This window comes from Ambystoma mexicanum, chromosome 2q (genome assembly GCF_040938575.1).
Source record: "Ambystoma mexicanum isolate Mex_15411 chromosome 2q, UKY_AmexF1_1, whole genome shotgun sequence".
NCBI classification, from domain to species: domain Eukaryota; kingdom Metazoa; phylum Chordata; class Amphibia; order Caudata; family Ambystomatidae; genus Ambystoma; species Ambystoma mexicanum.
Window position 1 is genome coordinate 660,531,793 of NC_090924.1, and position 19,503 is coordinate 660,551,295.

General features: G+C 42.1%; 1 protein-coding gene across 2 annotated transcripts in view; it reads left to right on the forward strand.

Annotated features, from left to right (window-relative positions):
• The window catches only part of GRIN2A (glutamate ionotropic receptor NMDA type subunit 2A), a 2,125,912-nt gene that overhangs the window by 826,094 nt on the left and 1,280,315 nt on the right, over nucleotides 1-19,503 (forward strand). For both annotated transcript variants that reach the window (XM_069647845.1, XM_069647844.1), the window contains exon 3: nucleotides 5,902-6,494. In XM_069647845.1, coding sequence (XP_069503946.1) covers nucleotides 5,902-6,494 — 593 coding nt within the window. The remainder of the gene's footprint in view (nucleotides 1-5,901; nucleotides 6,495-19,503) is intronic.

A 19,503-nucleotide genomic window follows, 5' to 3' on the forward strand; every position in this document is an offset into this window, starting at 1 on the left:
AGGCCCAGGTGGGGGCCTGGGCGGCAGCACGGTCCACTGGTGGTGTCCTGACTGCCCAGGAGTCAGGACCCCACCAGGGGCCCGTCCGCGCCCAGGCTTCTGTCTGTGTGACCTGTGTGAAGTGTGCTGCTGACTGCAGTCTTTGCCAGGCCCAGGCCAATTTCTGTGACATGGGGCTGCTGGCTGCCGCAGACTGAGTCGGATGACTCTGCCGCGGGCGGCCGGGCGGGCCCGTGGATTGTGCCCAAAAGTATGTGTTTTACTTTTTTCTTTGAAAACGTGACCTTCGGTGGGGCCGGCGGTTTTAAAAGAAATAACTTATTTCAAGTGGCGGCTGTGGCCCATCACTTTAAAAGTGATGGGCCCCAGCCGCGCAAATATACGATTTTTCTTTTAAAATCTTACCTTCCGGGGGCCGCTGCGCTGTGCACCTATTTTTGTCCTCATCGGGCTCAGCATGGCCGTGGCGGTGGTGGCCCCACGGAAGGTAGCCTAAGTGATTGCGGCAAGGCAGGTCAAAGCCCAGAACCGGGCGGGACACGGGCGGCAACGTGGTCCCACTAGTGTCTGTCACAAAAGGAATTAATTGTTGTTTGCAACTTTGGCCACTTTTTAATTGGTACCGAGCCCGACTCGAGACAATTGTATGCCCCAGTCCGATCTAAGATAGCATTCATCTAAGCGAAACATGAACTGTGAATTTTTGCCTGGGTGTTTCCGTTCTTTTTAATGTCATCGGTAGTATGTCAAGAACATGTCAGTGGGAAGGAGATATCCAAATATGCATTCTCCTCTGGCTCCTGAATATTGGATGACAAAACATATTTAGTTTTTTAATATATGTTAAGGTGGAAAGACGCCATAAAGCAGAAGTAGCACAGGTCGTTGATTTCACAATTATGTCTTGGAGAAATGACTTTTTCCAAGTTATACAACACCATGCTCATGCTTGAAGGAAGGGTGAAGGGGGATGCATTTATGAGATGCGATGACTGATAAGGGCTTGAGAGGAAATTGATTACACAAAACACCTGGATGAGGTGACTGAAGAACGGGCTGAGGGGAGGGTGCTCTTCCTGGAGGTAACCGATTTGCAATACTTGGTGTACTTTAACAGACTGTCAGATGGGGAAGAAGGGGTAGAGATAAATATAGTGCAACAGTGACTGAAACAGAATGCTTTTTTATTTATTTGCATTTTTAAAGCGCTCACACAGCCCGGGGGCATCGAGACGCAGTTACAGGAGGAGCATGTCTTAGTTGCGTATTTACTACTAGCCTGTGCCAGCAGTTTCTGCAGCGCCAAACATGTGACATGGAGCAGCACCAGTGTGATGGGCTGGTGGGGGGCCGATCTAGGTAGGTCTAGCACTGAACTGGTGCGGCCGGCGAGCCCACACTGAGGGTGGCGTTGCGCCCGGCATTATGGGGCCAATATTTTTTGGGGACTGGCACTTATTTTTTTACAAATTAAGCACTGGCGTTCCCTCCTGAAAAAGGAGAAATAAGGTCATTGGGGTTGGGAGGGCGGGGAGGGGATTGTTTGCAGGGGAGCAGGGAGGGAAAAAAACACACACCTGAATCCCCGTTGCAGGAGGATGGCAGCCCCCAGCCGTGTGGAGACTTGGAGCGGGGATGGCCCCGTGTCAAGCCTCCTTATTGGCTGAGGGGCTGCCACGCCCGCCGCCGGGAACAAAGTAATGGAATCCCGGCCGAGGGTTTGCCGGTTGGGTAAAGCCCTGGCGAGTTCCAATCAGAGTGTTTGTTACATTCTGATTGACCCTCACCAGGGTTCTAATATACTATAAATTCTTGATACTTCTGGGGCTATTGTTCATGTGAGTAAAAGACCGACACGACATATGACCTCAAAACATCCACAATGCAGCAGATGCTTTTCACCCACATCTATATAGAAGCAAAGAACCATCTGCATTGGCCACTGGATGCCTTCAGCACAGGTGTGCCCTGGCCATAACTTCACCCTCCTTCCTCCCAGGTACCAGGGGATCTGCCTCAGTGTCGCGTACATTGGAGGAGAGAGGCATACATTTTGCCCAGCACCTTAGTTGCGATTTTTCTTTTTTGCTCAATCCACAGCCCTCAAGACATACATTCAAAATCGCGGCAATATTGAAATAAATATTCCTGAAAATAATTTGCAATGCAGGTTCAAGAAAACACATTTTCTTTGATGAATTTTAATTAGAATGTTATTGCATTCCTAATTACTTTGGACTTTGCATTTGATATCACATGTGCAGGTGTGTGTAGTATATTGCATTTTACACATGTGCATAACTTACAATCTGTTCATTACGAGGCCCCTAATGTGTACTTAATGTGCACACTACCACACCACGATTATTTACAATGTCCTTGCAGTTTATTCCCACATATCACATAATCGAAATTATGTTCAGTCAACGTCCTTGGTGTAAACTTAATTCCAATATCACATATTCAAAAATATTTTGTGATGGTGCATTTCTATGTTAAATTGAGAATGTGGACGCAGAGGGAAGGAGGTGGGAGTTTTGGTTGTTGCCCTACAGATGAGCTGTGTACTGGCTGCTTTTACTCCCCAAAAGCAGGTACATTCTACCAACAAAAAAGAGAGTAAAAATATTTTCAACCAAAAAAATATCAAACAGCAAGCATGTCTTTCCACCTAACTCAGCACAAATATGTGTGTATCCGGCGTACCAGCAGAACAGCGCCACCAGAAGGCTGTGCATTGTTATGACTGCCTGCCCTGAAATGAGAAATGTATTTGCATTAACTACCAGGTCCAAAGAAATGTGAATTACAAAAAGGTAAATGTTTGAGTCTAAAAATACATTTTTGTTCTCCTAAAAATGCCCCTATTTGGAATGCAAGTTGTTTTATATTTTATTTTATTTGAATGTTTTGTTCAGTGCTGGCTCTACCCAGATAGGGACTTACATGGTTCACAGGTTGAAAAGGTGAGGGGTGAAACGGAAGTTACAAAATATTTTCAGGATAGGATAGGATCATTGTGGTAGACAAGTGGAGTGGGTGAGGAGGGCAGGGTTATGTGTGGGCAAACAGATATGTTTTGTGGCTCGTTCTGAATGTGGTGATGGAGAGTGAAGCGTGAGTGGGAGGAGGAAGGGTGTTCTATGCCGTGGCACTAAGTGGGTAAATGCTTGTTTTTGTGTGCATGTTAGTTTGCAGAGTGGAATGTGTAGAAGATGCATGCTGGCTTTTCTGGTGTTTGTGTGGCTGTTGGGTATGAGTGTGTTGTGAAGGTAACATTAAGTTTTGTGGTGGTTAGCTTTCAAGACAATGCAGAGTCCTTCAAAGGCAATTCTCCAGGCATAGAGTACCAGTGGAGCTTGGCAAGAGCTTGGGTGATGTGTGAATGTTTGTCTAAGTGGAGTCTCACTTCTGTGTTTTGTATGGCTGGCAGGGGGTGGGGGGCAAGTGTCTTGTTGGCGATTCACGTGAGGACAACATTGCCGTCGTCCGGCTTGGACAGAACAAGTGCTTGGACTACAGTGCAGAAGTTGTCAGGGGAAGGATGCGTCTGATCTTGCAGAAGAGGTGCATTTGTTGATTGCATGTTTTGGTAGTAAATGTTATGTCATCCATGAAGGAAAGGTGGAGTGGACGATGCTGAAGCCAAGGGATTTGGCAGGTATGTAGCGGGATAAGTTTTGGTTGTCCATGCCAGGTTATTTGATCAAGGTGGTGAGGTTGGGTTTTGCGTCTAGTGGAAGATGAGGATCTATTCCATTTTGGAAGGGTTGAGATTGAGGAAGTGGGTGGTCATCCAATTGGTCGAAGGGGATGACATTTGTAAGTATATTTGTGTATCATCTTTGTATTGGTGGAAATGTCTGTTGTGCTTTTAAGGTTCTCTCCAAGCGATTATACATATAAGTTGAAGAAGAGTGGAGAGGGGGAGGGTCCTTGTGATACCCAGTACTTGATTGGGGTGGCGTCTGATCGATAAGGGGTCATGGGGGCAAAGTGTGTTCTGACATTGCCTGGGGATAACATATTTGGGAGAATGGCGTGGTCGATGGTGTTGAATGGAGTATGAGTAGTCCTTTGTCAGTGATGTTGTTTAAGCCATTAGGGATGTGAAGTGTCAATGCTATGTCCATGTGGAAATCCTGATTGGAAGGGGGTGAGGGGTTGAGGTGGTTGTTTGTGGTGATATATTGTTGGGGCTGGGTAGTGATGTAGTGTTCTGTGATAGTAATGGGTTGGTAGTTTTTGGGGAGCGTGGGGTCTAGCGATGGTTTTACATTTCTGTTCATGAAAGAATCATTTCACACCACAAAAATTGGAATTACAATATTCTCACTTCAAAACCTTAAATGGAGCCCTGATTGGTACAGCTGTGTAAACCTTTAAATGTGTGCTTTGTGTCATCACTTGCAAAAGAATATAACATATTGTTAATGCTACCATTTGATGAGAATGTTATTTTAACTCTCGCTACCATATCAACTTCATTTTTGTGAAATGCATCTATAGTGTTTGAGTCTCCTACAGGACTAGAAATCTAAGGTAGAGCGCTGATGTTGTTGTCCGAGAGATTTTGGGTAGAATAATATAGACTTAGAAAGAGGGAGTTGTCATTATCATGGGATAATGACCCACACAGAATGTATGGCCCGCGGCATATCCAAGGGCCATGAATTCGGGCAGAATCATTATCACAAGTGATATTGACTTCCCTGGCAGTCTACCTGTCTATTAGCACATAGTAGCAATAGTGGTAATAGCAATTTCGGCTTTGGAATTGTGGTAGTGAAGTAAATGTTAGCGCAACAGAGAGAACAATAAATACAGCAAATAGGTTAGTCAATTAAAATGGTTTTATTTTGTAATGTTTAAATAACAAGGTTGTCATCAGTAATTTAACTGTAAACTGTATTAATTGGAACAGCTTTAGCATCAGCGTGCGTTAGTTGCAGTAGAACAATAAAAAGTGTCTGAATACAAGTGTAAGAACTTTACTCCATGATTTTTCTTTCACTTCATGTTAAATTGGATGTTGACTGTCAGGTTCAAAGAGCAGTAAAACGCGTCCTTTCTAAAGACATTTTGCTGAGAATTTGCATTGCGGTTTCTTGACCGCAGAAACATGTTTTATGTTGTTTGGCTGTCTGTTGCAGAAGTTAGAGGACTTTGATACAATACCAGTAGTTATTGACTGCATTCTTCTCATTATCTGACAGGAGCTTAATAATGATCTCCATGTGCTAATGTTCATTACATTCAGTATTATTTCTCCAGTTCTCTGCTAGAATTGTTCACCTCAAACCTGTGTCAATACAAGCAGTATACATAATGGGACTTTCCTTGTACCAAACATTCCTTTCGTTCTCTTAGGTTCAGGTTGAACAATACATCTGATATCCAGTAGTCTATCCATATGTTTTTATACCTCAGTCTGTGCAGGATTCAGCACCCATGATTTGGACTCCTATGAGTGAGAGTACCATATGACCAGGCAACATGAAATTCTGTCCTGTGAGTTGGATGCAATGGTGATTGCTGTGGAAATGGGCCCCTCTCAAAAAATACACAATTTATGAAAAGAAAACAAATAGACCAAGAGAGGTGCCTCCATACTGTAATGCTAGCCCCATTGATCATTACTCATCAGCTAAACATGCCAAAATGGCTGCCAAATTATGATACTTTACTTCCAGAGAATGCACACAAAGATGTCTTTGAATTTGGCCCTTGATTACAATCAGTTATTTTTGTTTTAGTGTTAGCAGAATCACTTGAGTTTTCTTAATACAATAGCAATCAAACCTATGAATCTTGTGTTGGAAATATTTCAATGTTTGTTGAATGTTGCTCGAGTCGCGTCTTGTTTATGATGGCATTTGTCCACTCTTTTCTCTCTTGTAGGACGTGATGTCTACGTTCTTCCAGTTTGGAGCATCCATCCAGCAACAAGCCATCGTCATGCTGAACATTATGGAAGAGTATGACTGGCATGTCTTTTCACTTGTGACAAGCACCTTTCCTGGATATCGGGACTTTATAAGTTTCATCAAGACGACTGTCGACAACAGTTTTGTTGGCTGGGAGGTGCAGAATGTGATCACACTTGATATCTCGTATGGTGATGCCAGGACACAGGTTCAGCTGAAGAAAATCCGCTCTTCGGTGATCCTTCTTTATTGCTCGAAGGATGAAGCTGTTTACATTTTGGACGAGGCCCGGTCTCTGGGTCTCACGGGGCATGGATACATTTGGATAGTTCCCAGCCTGGCCACGGGCAACACAGAAATTATCCCCTATGAGTTTCCATCTGGTTTAATTTCTGTCTCGTACGATGACTGGGACTACAGTTTGGAAGCTCGAGTAAGGGACGGCCTTGGAATTATCTCCACAGCTGCATCAGCTATGTTGGAAAAATATTCCTTTATCCCAGAAGCAAAAACTAACTGCTATGGACAACTAGAAAGGGCAGAGCTGCCGGTGCACACACTCCACAGGTAAGACACATTTTTCTCTCTTTCGCTTTCCTAGTACTTTACAAATCTTCTTTGTTTCTAACATCCTTATAAATATGTATGAGTATTGTAACAGGTGGCTTTTTGTAAGTAGGTTCTTGCATTCCTGCATTGCTTTGCATGCAGATTCACGCTCCCGGTCAAAGATATCATAAAACTGCCATGGGGGGGTTCATCAAGCAGAGCCACAAAAATGCAATCTTTTTTGCCACAATATTCATAAGGTCAAATGTGTCCAAACTGAAGTAGGAATTCTAGCTGCACATCTTAAGTGGCAACACCAAGAACATTCATCTTCCTAAGCCGAACTTGTCATGGCCAGATGTCTGCGGCCCTTGCTAATTGGCTGTGCGAGGACATTTTCAGTGGGTCATTGATGACATATGATGTAGCTTTAGGAGTAGTAGGGATTCCCATTAAGCATTTTGTGATGTAAGCATGCCCTCCAATCCTCTATCCTTGCTCCATTTCCTGTACCTGAACTCATAGTTGAAATTGCAAGGATGCTTAAACATTTTCGGTCGCTCTGGATGAGCACATTGCAAAAACTAGATACTTAAGTAGTCTCACTGACATAACACCGAATGGAAGACTCTGGCTAGAGGTGGGGAACAGATTTTTCAAACAAAGATGAACACAATATAAACAAAATTGGAGAATGAAGTCCTATCTGCACTGGACTTCTCAATTCTGAAGAAGGCATCACAATCCAGATTTTCCCTGCTAACGTTACAGAAAGTCATAGTTCTATTAACAACACAGATGCAAAGGATTGTGCTCCACTGTACTCTTTACTTCTCGAGCAACATAACACCATTCAACATATTTCAATTACAAGCATCAAGAAAAAATGACACAGTCCACGAAATGTAGTCCGTTTTTATTGTTTGTGCTTGATAGGATAATATCCCACCATCACTGCTTTAATAGCTTTCTTATAACAAGCTTGTAAAATAGATTCCAAAAAACCTTCTACAAATGCTACATGGTATATTCTTGATGTTTATTAGGCTATGCAACCTGCTAAATGATTGAAAACATTAGCCAGTGAGAGCAGACCGATGTGTGTGGGTCTCCCAGTAACTACTGGATTCAGTGTGTGGATGATTTCAATCAACATGATATTTTACCATTTAAAAGGCTCTTAAAGGCATATTAACTACTGGATAGAGGGACACACCAGTTTACTAGGAATGATTTTGTGTCATGTCACTTAACAATTACAAAGTATGTTGTGAACCCCCGCTACCAATCACTAATTGTTTCTATCTCCCTGATTCCCTGATTAGTCTCATTTGACAGTACATTAACTGTGACAATCCAATAATATTTGCAAGCGGATGGATAGCTGATGAACATTCAAATAAAACACCTTAGTCTATAAGTGGATCTTGCACAGATTCTCCTGGAATAAATGACATAATTGCAGAATTTGGTTGAGGCTTGTGGATCCATTTTGATGTTATGCTTAATTAAAATCATGACATAAAAAATATGTATTATGGTCTAAGTTATAATCAACACCCATTTAACACAATCAAATCTTAGAAGGTTATAACTGCATGGCATTTCTTTATAGAAAGCAGTTAAAGGTATTTTGAACATGCAGCTAAAGATTTAACAATGTACTTATGATATGTTGTGACTTCTCTTTAGAATGCAAAAATCATTTGAAGCACTTTATTGACATTTCGTTTTAATTCCACACATTTTTCATTCTCATTCTCATTGAAGAAAATAGCCAAACTATCCATTCACAATATATAGTAAACGTTTGCAAACTATCAACTGGAAATATATATATACATATAGGCCCGGGAGATTAGCTCAGGGACAGCATGTTTTTCTTTGAAGCAAGACAATGCATAGCAACCCAGGTTCAAATCCTGGGCTCGTTCTTAAGTGCTTTATAAAAGAACAATTACAAAAGAACTTCTCATTAAGGTAGACACTGTGGTGCACACAATTTGCCTTCCTGACCTTGCACTTCATTTATTGGCCTCAGCTCAGCTCCTGCTATTCCCAAATCATGAAACTTTCCAGACACGGCTCCTCCTTATCTCCTCCAAACCCCAGGTGCCCCGTAGTGACGTGAACAGGGCACCACACTCGAGTCTCAATTTGAGGGATATATTTGCTTTTGGTTGTGTGTCTACTTGTAATTCATTTGGGATTGCCCATTGGCATCACAGAACCTTCTGCCCTGCTCTCATGAATGGATCCTTCAAAGTGTGCAGCCTACCAACTTTCCCCGCAACTTGCATTCGATTCCCACCCTATTAAGACTCTGCAGCTGGATACAATTAGTGGTTATCTGTGCACTTCGGGTGCCTCTGATCTGACCTTGGATTTTCTCCTGGGGAACACGAAAGGGGATTTTGTTTTTTTTTTCGAGCTGAGCTACACAAAGCTGCTGCTCTACATCACAGCCTGCATTCTATTCTATTCAAGGTGTACCAGTCCTTCACTTCCATTAGTGGCAATACCTCTGCCATGTTGGCCTCTCTCCTGCCATGGTATCTTTCTGACTCCATTGTTTACATGCGTTGACTCAATCCTGCCCATAACTTCAAAATACCTCAAATAAAGCAACTAAAAACTCGGCCCATAATACTGCCCCACCTAAAACCTCTGCAATGACAACAATAATACATGTGCTGTCTGCAGTCCCTGCGCGTCGGCTTCGGTATTGCGTCGCGCTGAGATGCAGACAGCACTTTTCAGGTGGGATTCAAACCCGGGATTCTTTAAAGAACATAGACCTCATCCAATATGGAATTTTCAATTATTGGATTTATGTGAATATGTGATAAATGCCTTGATTTGAAAAAGGCTCACGAGGAGCTGAAACAAGTTTCATCAACAAAGGGCTCTCCATCGGGAGATGGTGTTAAAAAGAATAACCTTTTGTGAACCATAAAACTACAATTTGAAATCAAACCAAAACCTTTGTGGCACAGTTCATTTGTGAAAGCAACAAATCACATCAGAAGCAGTCACTAACCAAGCACCAATCTACTTGGCTGAGTCACCATCTTCAGAGGCCAGCAAACCACCAGATGCCCCAACAACACCAGGCTGGAAACAAAGAACTGCACGAGGGGAAAATCGGAAACAGGTTTTTTTTCCTGTTGTGAACCATGTTTCTAGAACAAGTTATCAAATGCAGATAAGACTGACCTCTCCAACCTACATTTCAAGGATGACCTGAAGACCCTACTCTTATAAGACCATTTCACCAATAACTGATAGCTCCAGTCATCCCTTTTATTTATTCATTTATTGGACATTTCTATGGGCCTATACACAAGTGTTACATACATAGTGAACATTTCAATCCACATAAACATCCTGTTACATAGGCCATATCAGGGGGCTTACATATTGAAGTGTCCTCTAAGAATACTAGGACAGTTATGCTTTTGACAACTTTTAAGAATGTTATGCTCCATGGGATAATGTGGTTATGTCATAGCATTGAGCCTAGTGATTTCCAATTAATATAGAGTTGGGTATAGTACCCATTAAGGTTGGTAAATAATATGTTAATGCTTATCCAAGCCAGAGACTCAGTAGGGGACATATCAGGAATCCAAATGACCACTTCTCTTGTCAGGTTTTTAAGTTGCCGGTACCACATCTGCTGAATGTTCCATGGACATTCTCAGATACCTGGGAGCTTGAAGGCTGTAGAAACCATAGTCAGAAGACTTCTGTTAAACTTTGTTCCACAGGATGGGCAACCAAGGCACCATCCATAATGGAAGAAGGGTCTGGGGAAACATGAGGGATATAGAGTGATACAGCACTGCTGCTGGTAAACAGTGGAGCCACAATGCCTCGTTAGTTTGTGCCTAGTTTCTGCTGTATGGCAAAGACACGTGTTATAGATATCGATCCATATCAAGCTTCCATCCTAAACTCCTTGAATGTAAACTTGACCAAATATATTAGGAAACACAATCTGGAAGAAGCCAACAGCCAAAAGCAAGAACATGGAGTGGTTTGGTCATGGTAGAATTCAGGAGGTGGTTAATGGGGTTGTGGGAGTCTCCCCCTGCACATCTTTGTCACCAAATTGATTAAAAGAAAAAAATATTCAACAAATTCAAATTCAACTGAAGAAACCTCAACCAAATCACAGAGAACCAAAACAGCACCAGATGCACAGCAGGTATCGCTGAGAGTAGGAAAGCAATGAAGGAAGGAACATTAAATCCTGAGGGGGAGGAGAGGGGGCACATCGAAGCTTTAAAGGGGAGTGTGATGAGGGTGTCAAGGGTCGATACAACGCAACTGTAGCCGGAATCCTACGCGATTTGCTTTTGCCACTAACTGTATGTCAATCTTATTGTCAAATTCAGATGTAACCTAGAGGCTTTCCACAATTCATGAGACTCTGCACATACCATTACTGAGGCCATCTTGAATTGGGTTGTGATAAAAGTGACTGACAAACAAAGCATGCCATGCCAAGAAGCGAAATCCTCAGGACCTGCTGTTAAACATGCATTTCCTTCATGCAGAGTAGTTGATAATCTTCAGAAGCACACATGCAAAAAAAGTTGCCTCACCGAGGGAATAGGTTAGGAACTCCAAGAAAGGGTAATAGGGTCACATTATTCCTTTCAAGAATATTGACATGGACTGGCATGCGGTTTCATTAATAAGTACTGCATATTTAGGTCTAAGATGTGACCATTCCCTCTAATGTGATGAAAATAGGTTACAACTCACTGGATAACAGGTTTAATCATTTACACATTACATTTGGAATGAGGCAGTCCAATTATTGAAAGACCCTCATGGTGTGGGATACTTTAACTTATGGAGTGTGCTACTCACGAATCACTTGTAACTTCTGCAAACAAACACGAAATAATTACAACAGAATTAACTAAGCAAACCATATCATATCTATATCCAGATGTAAAAGACACATAGAAGGGGGTTTGATGGCTAGCCGGTAACAGGGACAATGTAGGTATGCCTTTAAGAGCAAGACACGGAGTGGCTCATACTTGAAATGCCTGGACATTTTCAAAGAGGGCAAAGGTGGAGTGTAGAAATAAGGCACAATGAGTTTCATCTCTCACTTTTGCACTCTGCAGTGCACATTGATCAAACGCTGTCTGCCATTTACGCATGGAAGGCAGAATGTTCAATGGATTTCATTGGAACCTGCCTTTTTTTGCTTATGGAGTAAGCAGGCAGATCACATACGAAACCACAGCATTTACATCAGCATGAGTAGGGCATGCTGGCATAAATACCGTTGTATGTGTACTGTTGAGAGGAAGGGGGCAGAGGAATCGTAAAGTATCATCCGAAAGTCAATGCATACATGTTTTCCCATTGATTGTATGCAATATTTTTACTTTCCTCCTCATCAGACATGAGCCCGATAGTGTTCCGTTCTTTGGGAGCTGCACACCACAGCCACAGCCATCCATCATTAGCAGTTCAAGGCACACCGTGGCACATCTCATCTGAGGACATAAGGCTGCGTGAAAAATTGTTTGATGTACCACACAGGATTCCATTTTATGTGTCCAGAATACTGACACACTGTAGAGGCCATAATGTGGATGGATGCTTGAAGACTCGGAACGAAAGTCTGACTTAGTGGAATGCATCCCGTGAAGACCGCCCCGGCAAGTTCATTATTTTATTCCGGCATCCTTCTTCCAGCCCTTTTCACGGGGGTCCCCTTCGACCACCTCTCTGCTGCTTGGCCCTGCCGCCCCCTTCTCCTCTCCCCCTCCACTTACCTGTTCCAACCTGTGCTGTCTTCTGCAAAGGTCTGCAGGCCACATACCGGGAAGCTCAACATACTGCATGCCGCACTTCGTTGCACAACCTTTTGTCTGGCGATTGTCCAGCTACGCAGCCTGCAGACTGCGAATGCATGAATCCTATCTTGTAATTCAGACAGCAAACAATCAGTAGCCAGTGCATGCCATCACACAGATGCCAGCTGATGTACCACACAATACCGTCTTATACTGTCTTGGTGCCCGGCTACTAAGGCCACATTGCCCAATCTGTATTTCAGACAGGAAACAACAAGCAGACAGTGCAGATCACAGAACAGCAATATGCTGCTCATCTAGGCATTTAAGCTTGGGAGAAGTTGCGATTGGATTGGCACATACAAGACTACCTTACAGTGGCTCTTTCGCCTGCGAAGATCTGAGGCCAATAATGACAAGCTTGTATTTCACACTGAAAGCAACCAGTAGCCAAAGCAGGCCATGCCAGAGGGCAATACTATGCCTTAGGTGTGAAAGAAGTAGCAGCACACTGGCATACAAGTGTGAGCTTTGCTTGACCCTCATTCGAACAGCCACGGCATATCCACACGAAGGCTACCCTTTCCCACTCTAGTTCAGGCTTGCCGAAATGACAAAAGAATCAATGTTGAAATTGTTGGGAGATTAGTGAGATGATTGTATGAGATCCCTTCACAGACAACAGCTGTAGGAGCTGAGAAGAGTATTTGTTGCTAAAACATATCAGAATACAACCAACATAAACTGGAAAAGTGATAATCAAATGATCATTTTGCATGCACTAGGTTTGTTAACAATGTAGCGCAGTTGAGAACCGAGCGTGTAATGCACTGAGGAAAAACAGCATAGACTGAAGACTTGCCCCCATGTTTGTAGTCCAATTATGCTATGACACAATTCACGCCTCTGGGTGAAGTGGCACTACTGGGCACCCAGGTATTTCTTTACATAGAATAAAGATGAGCTGTAATTTGCCAACTCTTGCACCTGGCTGACCAGCCGATAGTCCTTCCCGATCTCTCCCTACTTGTCTATTGGCTCAGGGGAGATCACCTTCCAAAAGCAACAGTAGGCCTTTATGGAGAACCCCGAAGGGACACAGCACTGGGTCATGACTTAGCCACTTTATCCTCAGGCCAAGACATTGTCTTGTGTCTGGTCACTAAATCACATTACCATTAAATGTGAAGCATAGACCCGGACTGGTGAACAAACTGATGGACAGGGAAGTGCTACAGTATTCAGAGAGTGGTATTTTACTTTAAAGAGACAGGATTATGGAGAAGAAACTGTGAAGTAAGCTTAGATGCTATCATGCCCTCTTATCTTTATATATATATTTGTTTACCTTCGTTTATTAGGCAAAATAAGCGAATTGACTCATATATGTATGGCATATGTCACTGCTCTCATATATCTGCTTTGACGTCTAAAATCTTGATGACTGTGGGCCTTCTGGTTATATATTGAACAAGGGGTGATGACCTCCCAAAGTGGAATGCCGTATTTCCTTCAGCCAATCAGTGTCTTTGAACTGCAGGCACTAAATGCCAATTAAATTGTTCAACTGAGGGAATGTGTGTGTGTGTGTGCGTGTGTGTGTTTTGATTTTCTTTCCACATGAAAACAGTATTGTAAATGGGAAGGCATATCCTGTGTGAACACTCTTACACTCTTCCTGTGGAGGTTGGGGAGAAATCTTACTAATTAGAGTGCAGCTGAGTGTGGAATTATTGTAGACAAATGATAGGTTCAAAACATGTAAAGCATGGCTAGAATAATACTCTGTTGGATACAGATGATTTTAAAATACACAACACGCTTAATCAACCAACCTTGTTAAACGGGACATGATATTGTGTCTCCTTTTTTGTATATATTGGCCTAATCCCAGTCGCTCTGTGAAGAAATCAGCGTTGGAAAGTTCCGATCTTAGATCGACTTAGCTGCCATTTTTAGGTCTATCCGCCATTTTGATTTCTATTCTAAAGTAGTTCTGTGTTCTAAAATGGTAGACAGTGTTTTCCGCTTGTAATTGAGCCGTCCTGACCTTTGTGTGCAAGTTAATGTCTAAACTGTCTGTTGGCCGAATGTTTGGGTTGAGTAAAGAGACCCTGTCCCATGTCTGACTTGTAGACAGAGGATTACCTGCACCAACAAGTCCGATCCGCGGACATACATCAACCACAATGCTGTCTAAATACTGAACGTGGACCCTTGTTGAACTACATGGTATAGGACATGTGTTAAGGCTTAATGTAAGATCCAAGAATACACTGTTGACATTGTGATTTTTAGTCTGTAAACTGAAGATGATCCACATGCATATAGTTGGACAAAATAGAAGTGAACTCGGCATGAACCCTAGACCGAGTATTATTAACCTGTAGGGGAACTGGACATTATGATTGGAAATGTAAAAAAAACAGAACAGTTTAGATTTCCAGTACCACTCACTTCTCACACCGAAAGGGCTGGTATTCGCTGTGATGTACTGAGGGCCAGATAGCTATCTGATACTTTGTTTCTTTGTAAACTGTACAGTTATAGAATAAAGATCTGAGAATCTTTATAGCCCGTGTTTGGTATATTGTGAAAACAGAAACAAAATATCGAGGCTGAGTACCCCAAAAGGAAATAAACCAAACACAGGTTTCAAAGGAATATACAAAGTACTTAATTCTCTATCGAATACAATTATAAAACAGTGCAAAGTCAGATAGCTATCTGCCCTCAGTACAAAACAACAAACTCCAGCGTGGTGTGAGTGCTATGGCCAACCCCTCTTTGGGTTAATATTCTACTTTTTACATCACCAATTCTAGGGTTCGTTGCCAAGTCTCAAATAACCACGTCTAACTGGTTCATTCTTTATTACATGTAACAATAAGCGTATGCATTAACTGTGTATTCTAAGTTTCGTATTGCAGGTCTTCTTAAACATGAATACAATATAGTAAAACAGATGTTCTTTGCCCAATATGTAAATACATTATCATAATACATACTCGTGGATTGGTTTACTTGCGCGAGTAATCCTTTTACACATAGGTCAACGTAGGACGAGGTCTCAGTTCATGACCTCAACAAGTAGTCTGCAGGCAGATTACACATTAGCGATGTACAGAGGTCAAGACGGCCATGTTGTATTTTGCAATTGCATCTCCACCATTTTAGCTCACAGGGTGACTTTTCCACATAAATCCTAAAATGGCGGTTTGACATAAAATGGCAGCCTACATAGATTAAAGATCAGGACCTTGTAACACAGATCTCGCAAATGACTTTCGAGCAGCTTGGCCTAGGCCAATATTAATATATTTATTACAATAGGAGGCACAATATACTTTTTATTCCAACAGTATTTCCTTTTGGGGTACTCAGCCTCGATATTTTGTTTTACTTTTACAACCTGTCAATGTTTAATTTGCTATTTACAGTATATTCTAATGTGTTTCAAGCCCATTCTGGGCCTAAACACTGTTAAGTGCTGTTGAACGAGCAGGTGGCCTAGTAAACTTACATTGTCTTCGTATCCGTACTATTGAGTTGCCCATTCATTGTTAAGGTGCCCTTCACATCTTATCTATGGGCACACTGGTGTTTACATTATTGGCTGGTAGACCGAAAGATTCCCTCGCTGGTTCCATGTAATTTCATCCTGGGATGTTTTGTCGTGGGGTTTTTTATCGCAAATTTTTTTAACAAAAAAAACATCACATTTTTTTAGAATAATTTTTGGGTGGTTTCCCCTCCAACCCCCATTTTCTTTCATTTATATTTATTCCCAAACACCCACATCCCATATATATAATTTACTAACCCCCCCTAAAAAATGCAATGGGTTTTAAAAAAATAAATTCACTGTAAAAAACCCCACGAAAAAACATCATGCGATGAAAGGACGTCGTACCCCCTCGCCACGCCTCAGTGTTGTGCGGTAGTCATACTGTGGAAGGAAACACTATACATAACACAAACATTGTTAACTTTACATGTGGCATGGAGCTCGATACAGAACACAAACATTGCTAACTTTTTATATAGGGCTAGGCAAAACCTTTAATTCATTGTTTTTGCCCATCCCACTTTCTTGAATTGGGTTACCAATAACGTTCAACTCACATGTTCTACTCCTGGATTAGACCAGCTTCTGTGTTGGTTTGGCAGTCCTGGAAATACTACTCAGTAATGTGCCTCCAACTACCATAAATCGAAACAGCAGATAATTAAAGGTTACTTATCTAACACTACAGTCTTGAGCTCAATACACACAACAATACTTGATGTGTATCTTATAATACTCTTAAACGGAATTTGTATATTTGTTCAAATAAAAAAAAACGAAGGGGAGATTTAGTCGAAAATCGGCTGTACGAAAATTACTACATCCGAAACTTTTGAATACACCCCCATTCCGTGTCATTATAGTGAACAAGGGCTGCAGGGGGTGCAGGGGTATCCGCCACCCTTGATCCCTATAATGCCATGGGAGGTTTACGTGGAAATCCCCCGCTTCCTATTGAATATAATTTGAAAAAAAAGACGAAGAAAAAAGAAGACCTTGCAGCGGCAGCTCCTATACACATAAGTGAAGGAAACAGCATCAAAGAGGGAAGCAGGAGATAGCGGCACACAAGCAAGTGTGTAAGTGGGTGTGGGGTAATGGTTTGTCAGAAATGTTCAGGAGAGTGAAAACTAAAAGTTATTTTCATTCAAGGGACTTTTGTTTTTTTCTCTCTTGAACATTCCTAATTCGGTAAATTCATGGTAATCCCTCAAAAACTGTCTTTGAAACCTAGCCCATATATTAGCTCAACGTACACTTTTCTCTGTTACTGCTCTCTGGACAATAGTCCATATATATGATGTGAAAATATGAATTATATTAAAATAAGCATTTAACCATGCATAACTTCCTACCTACCTGTGTCTGCAAACTCCATTTTCTGTACAGCCTCCATTTGAATTCACACTTGCTCGTGTCATTACTCCCAATAGACTCATGTGCCGGGCACATTACTTATTGGACAAAGGTCTGTCACTTAAAAACGTCTATGATGGTGATTCAGTGTAGTATACAAAAGCACAGTAAAATAACATACCAGTAAAAAGCTGAACCTTATTGTAGTTTTTTCCCCCTTCCTGAAATGCGGGTTTAAAACATCTCTGGATGGCACTATATAAATCTAAAATCCAATAAAACAAAAAATTCAATTAAATACCATGAAGACACACAGCGGATGAACATGTATGATGAAGTCACTTGCTTGTAGTGATTATTTCAGACAGCATGGGACTTCTTCGGCACCTTCTACATTTTCAATTGCCTAATATGTGCCCTGCTAGAAAAGGCCCACTCATTGCTATATTTGCAGCCATCTACTACTATTAGCTTTTCATTTTAGGCGCGCTTCTGAAACCGAGCAACATCTTAAAATGAACGTGGACAGACCACAGTGTGCGGCCCGGCGCTACCCTGTTTCATTCGCCAAACAGAGGTTATCACTGACATGCGCACTGGCAGCCCCTGGTAATGCACTATTAGTGCGCTGACACGGAGGGAAATGATGGTGGAGTGTTGTCTGGGAGGCAGCTGTGGGGTTTTGGTTTTCCTGGATGTGAATAATGTTTCCCCAGAATCCAGTCCACTCTCTGTACTGCTTGAAATGTGAATGTTTCAGGGCAGTGTCATCTGTAAGTGCAAAGAGTTTCATTCAGCTCAAACTAGCTAAAAAGTTATCAGATGCAAAAGCACTGAGTGAAATGCTGTATTTATATTCATTTCAATTATCCATATTAGTATAATTCAGATATCCTCAGCAGATGTGTCTGCTGATATTGTGAGAATCCTTCCTGTTTGCCCTGCGTGTAACTTGTCTAAACAGTCAAGAAAGTACAGAGAGAGGTGAAACCTGCTGTTAGTTATTCAAAAGGATCTCAGTGTAGGGAGTAACAGAAGTCATATACATATAATTTGCTGTCAGTGGAGCCAGGAGGTGGCATCTCCCAACTTCCCAAATGACTAATGTTTTGCTCTGAGCTATTTTTAATGGGCTTTCATTCCATCTCTCAACCGTATGCTCACACCATGAAATATGACCTTACCTGAAACAACCTTCAAAAACATTTCTTGCAATAATGTTTAGTACATTATGCTTTGAATCCAGTATCTACTATCAAATGATGTCGTTCTACTGGCCAATTGCTTTTGTTAAACCTGTTTTCTATTTCTGTGTGCCTAATGAGAAAGCAGGGTAAGCATTATTTCAAGACCTTCAGAAGCTCTTGCTGTGTAATAGCATGGCATTACCATCATGATAAACCTACTGCCTGGCAGAGAGTGGTGTTGTGATAGTGCACAGAAATGCACGTGGGCCTGGTGGGAGCAAGGTCTAGTTGCCATACAATATACTATCAATGAAAGAAAGTAAAGGCAGTTCAAGATTGAGCTTTAATTAAGCATTAGAGAACGACCAAAGGATTAAAATATGTTGTAGATGACAGCTCCACATGTTAGTGGTCCCACACCAAAGGCAAGGGACTTTAATGAGAGTGAAGGTTATCCAGCACACAAGACTGCCAGGGAACAGGGGAAAGAGAAGGGGGAAGATCAATCTCACCTGGAGCATGGTGGGGCACAGCTTGCCCTCATCTGCTTGACCAGTGCCCAGTGTGCACACATCAGACATGGTAGCTTGGAATGCAGCCGTGATATGCAGTTAGGCAGTTAGAGAATCATTGCCATGCTTGCTGATTGGCTAGAGAGCTGGAATCAGTGGGCAGAGTAAAGGATTTCGATAGAATGCAGGATTCTACTGTTGGTGGAGCCTAAATTCCACATGTTCTGATTGTCTAAAGCAAATAAAACATGCTATAATGTAGCAAAGAAAACAGGATGGGTGGGCATTGCAGGGTCATGTAATTCCCTAGGGCATACGTTACAGGCCAGAGAAAAGCCAGGTCCTTAGCATGAGCCCCTGACATTTTCCAGACCCTGTAATGACCCCCTTGGAGGGGTCAACTTAAATTTAAAAAACTACAAAACAAACTGGCCCCCATTGACAATGGTGAAAAGGAATGCCACATAGTTCCTTCTCACTTTCCATGACAGTCATTTACGGTGAGGGGAAGGCAGCTCAGTAGGTGTCACAGTCCAGATAGGTGATGGGTGGTGTGGGGGTTGGGGAAAGGGTGGG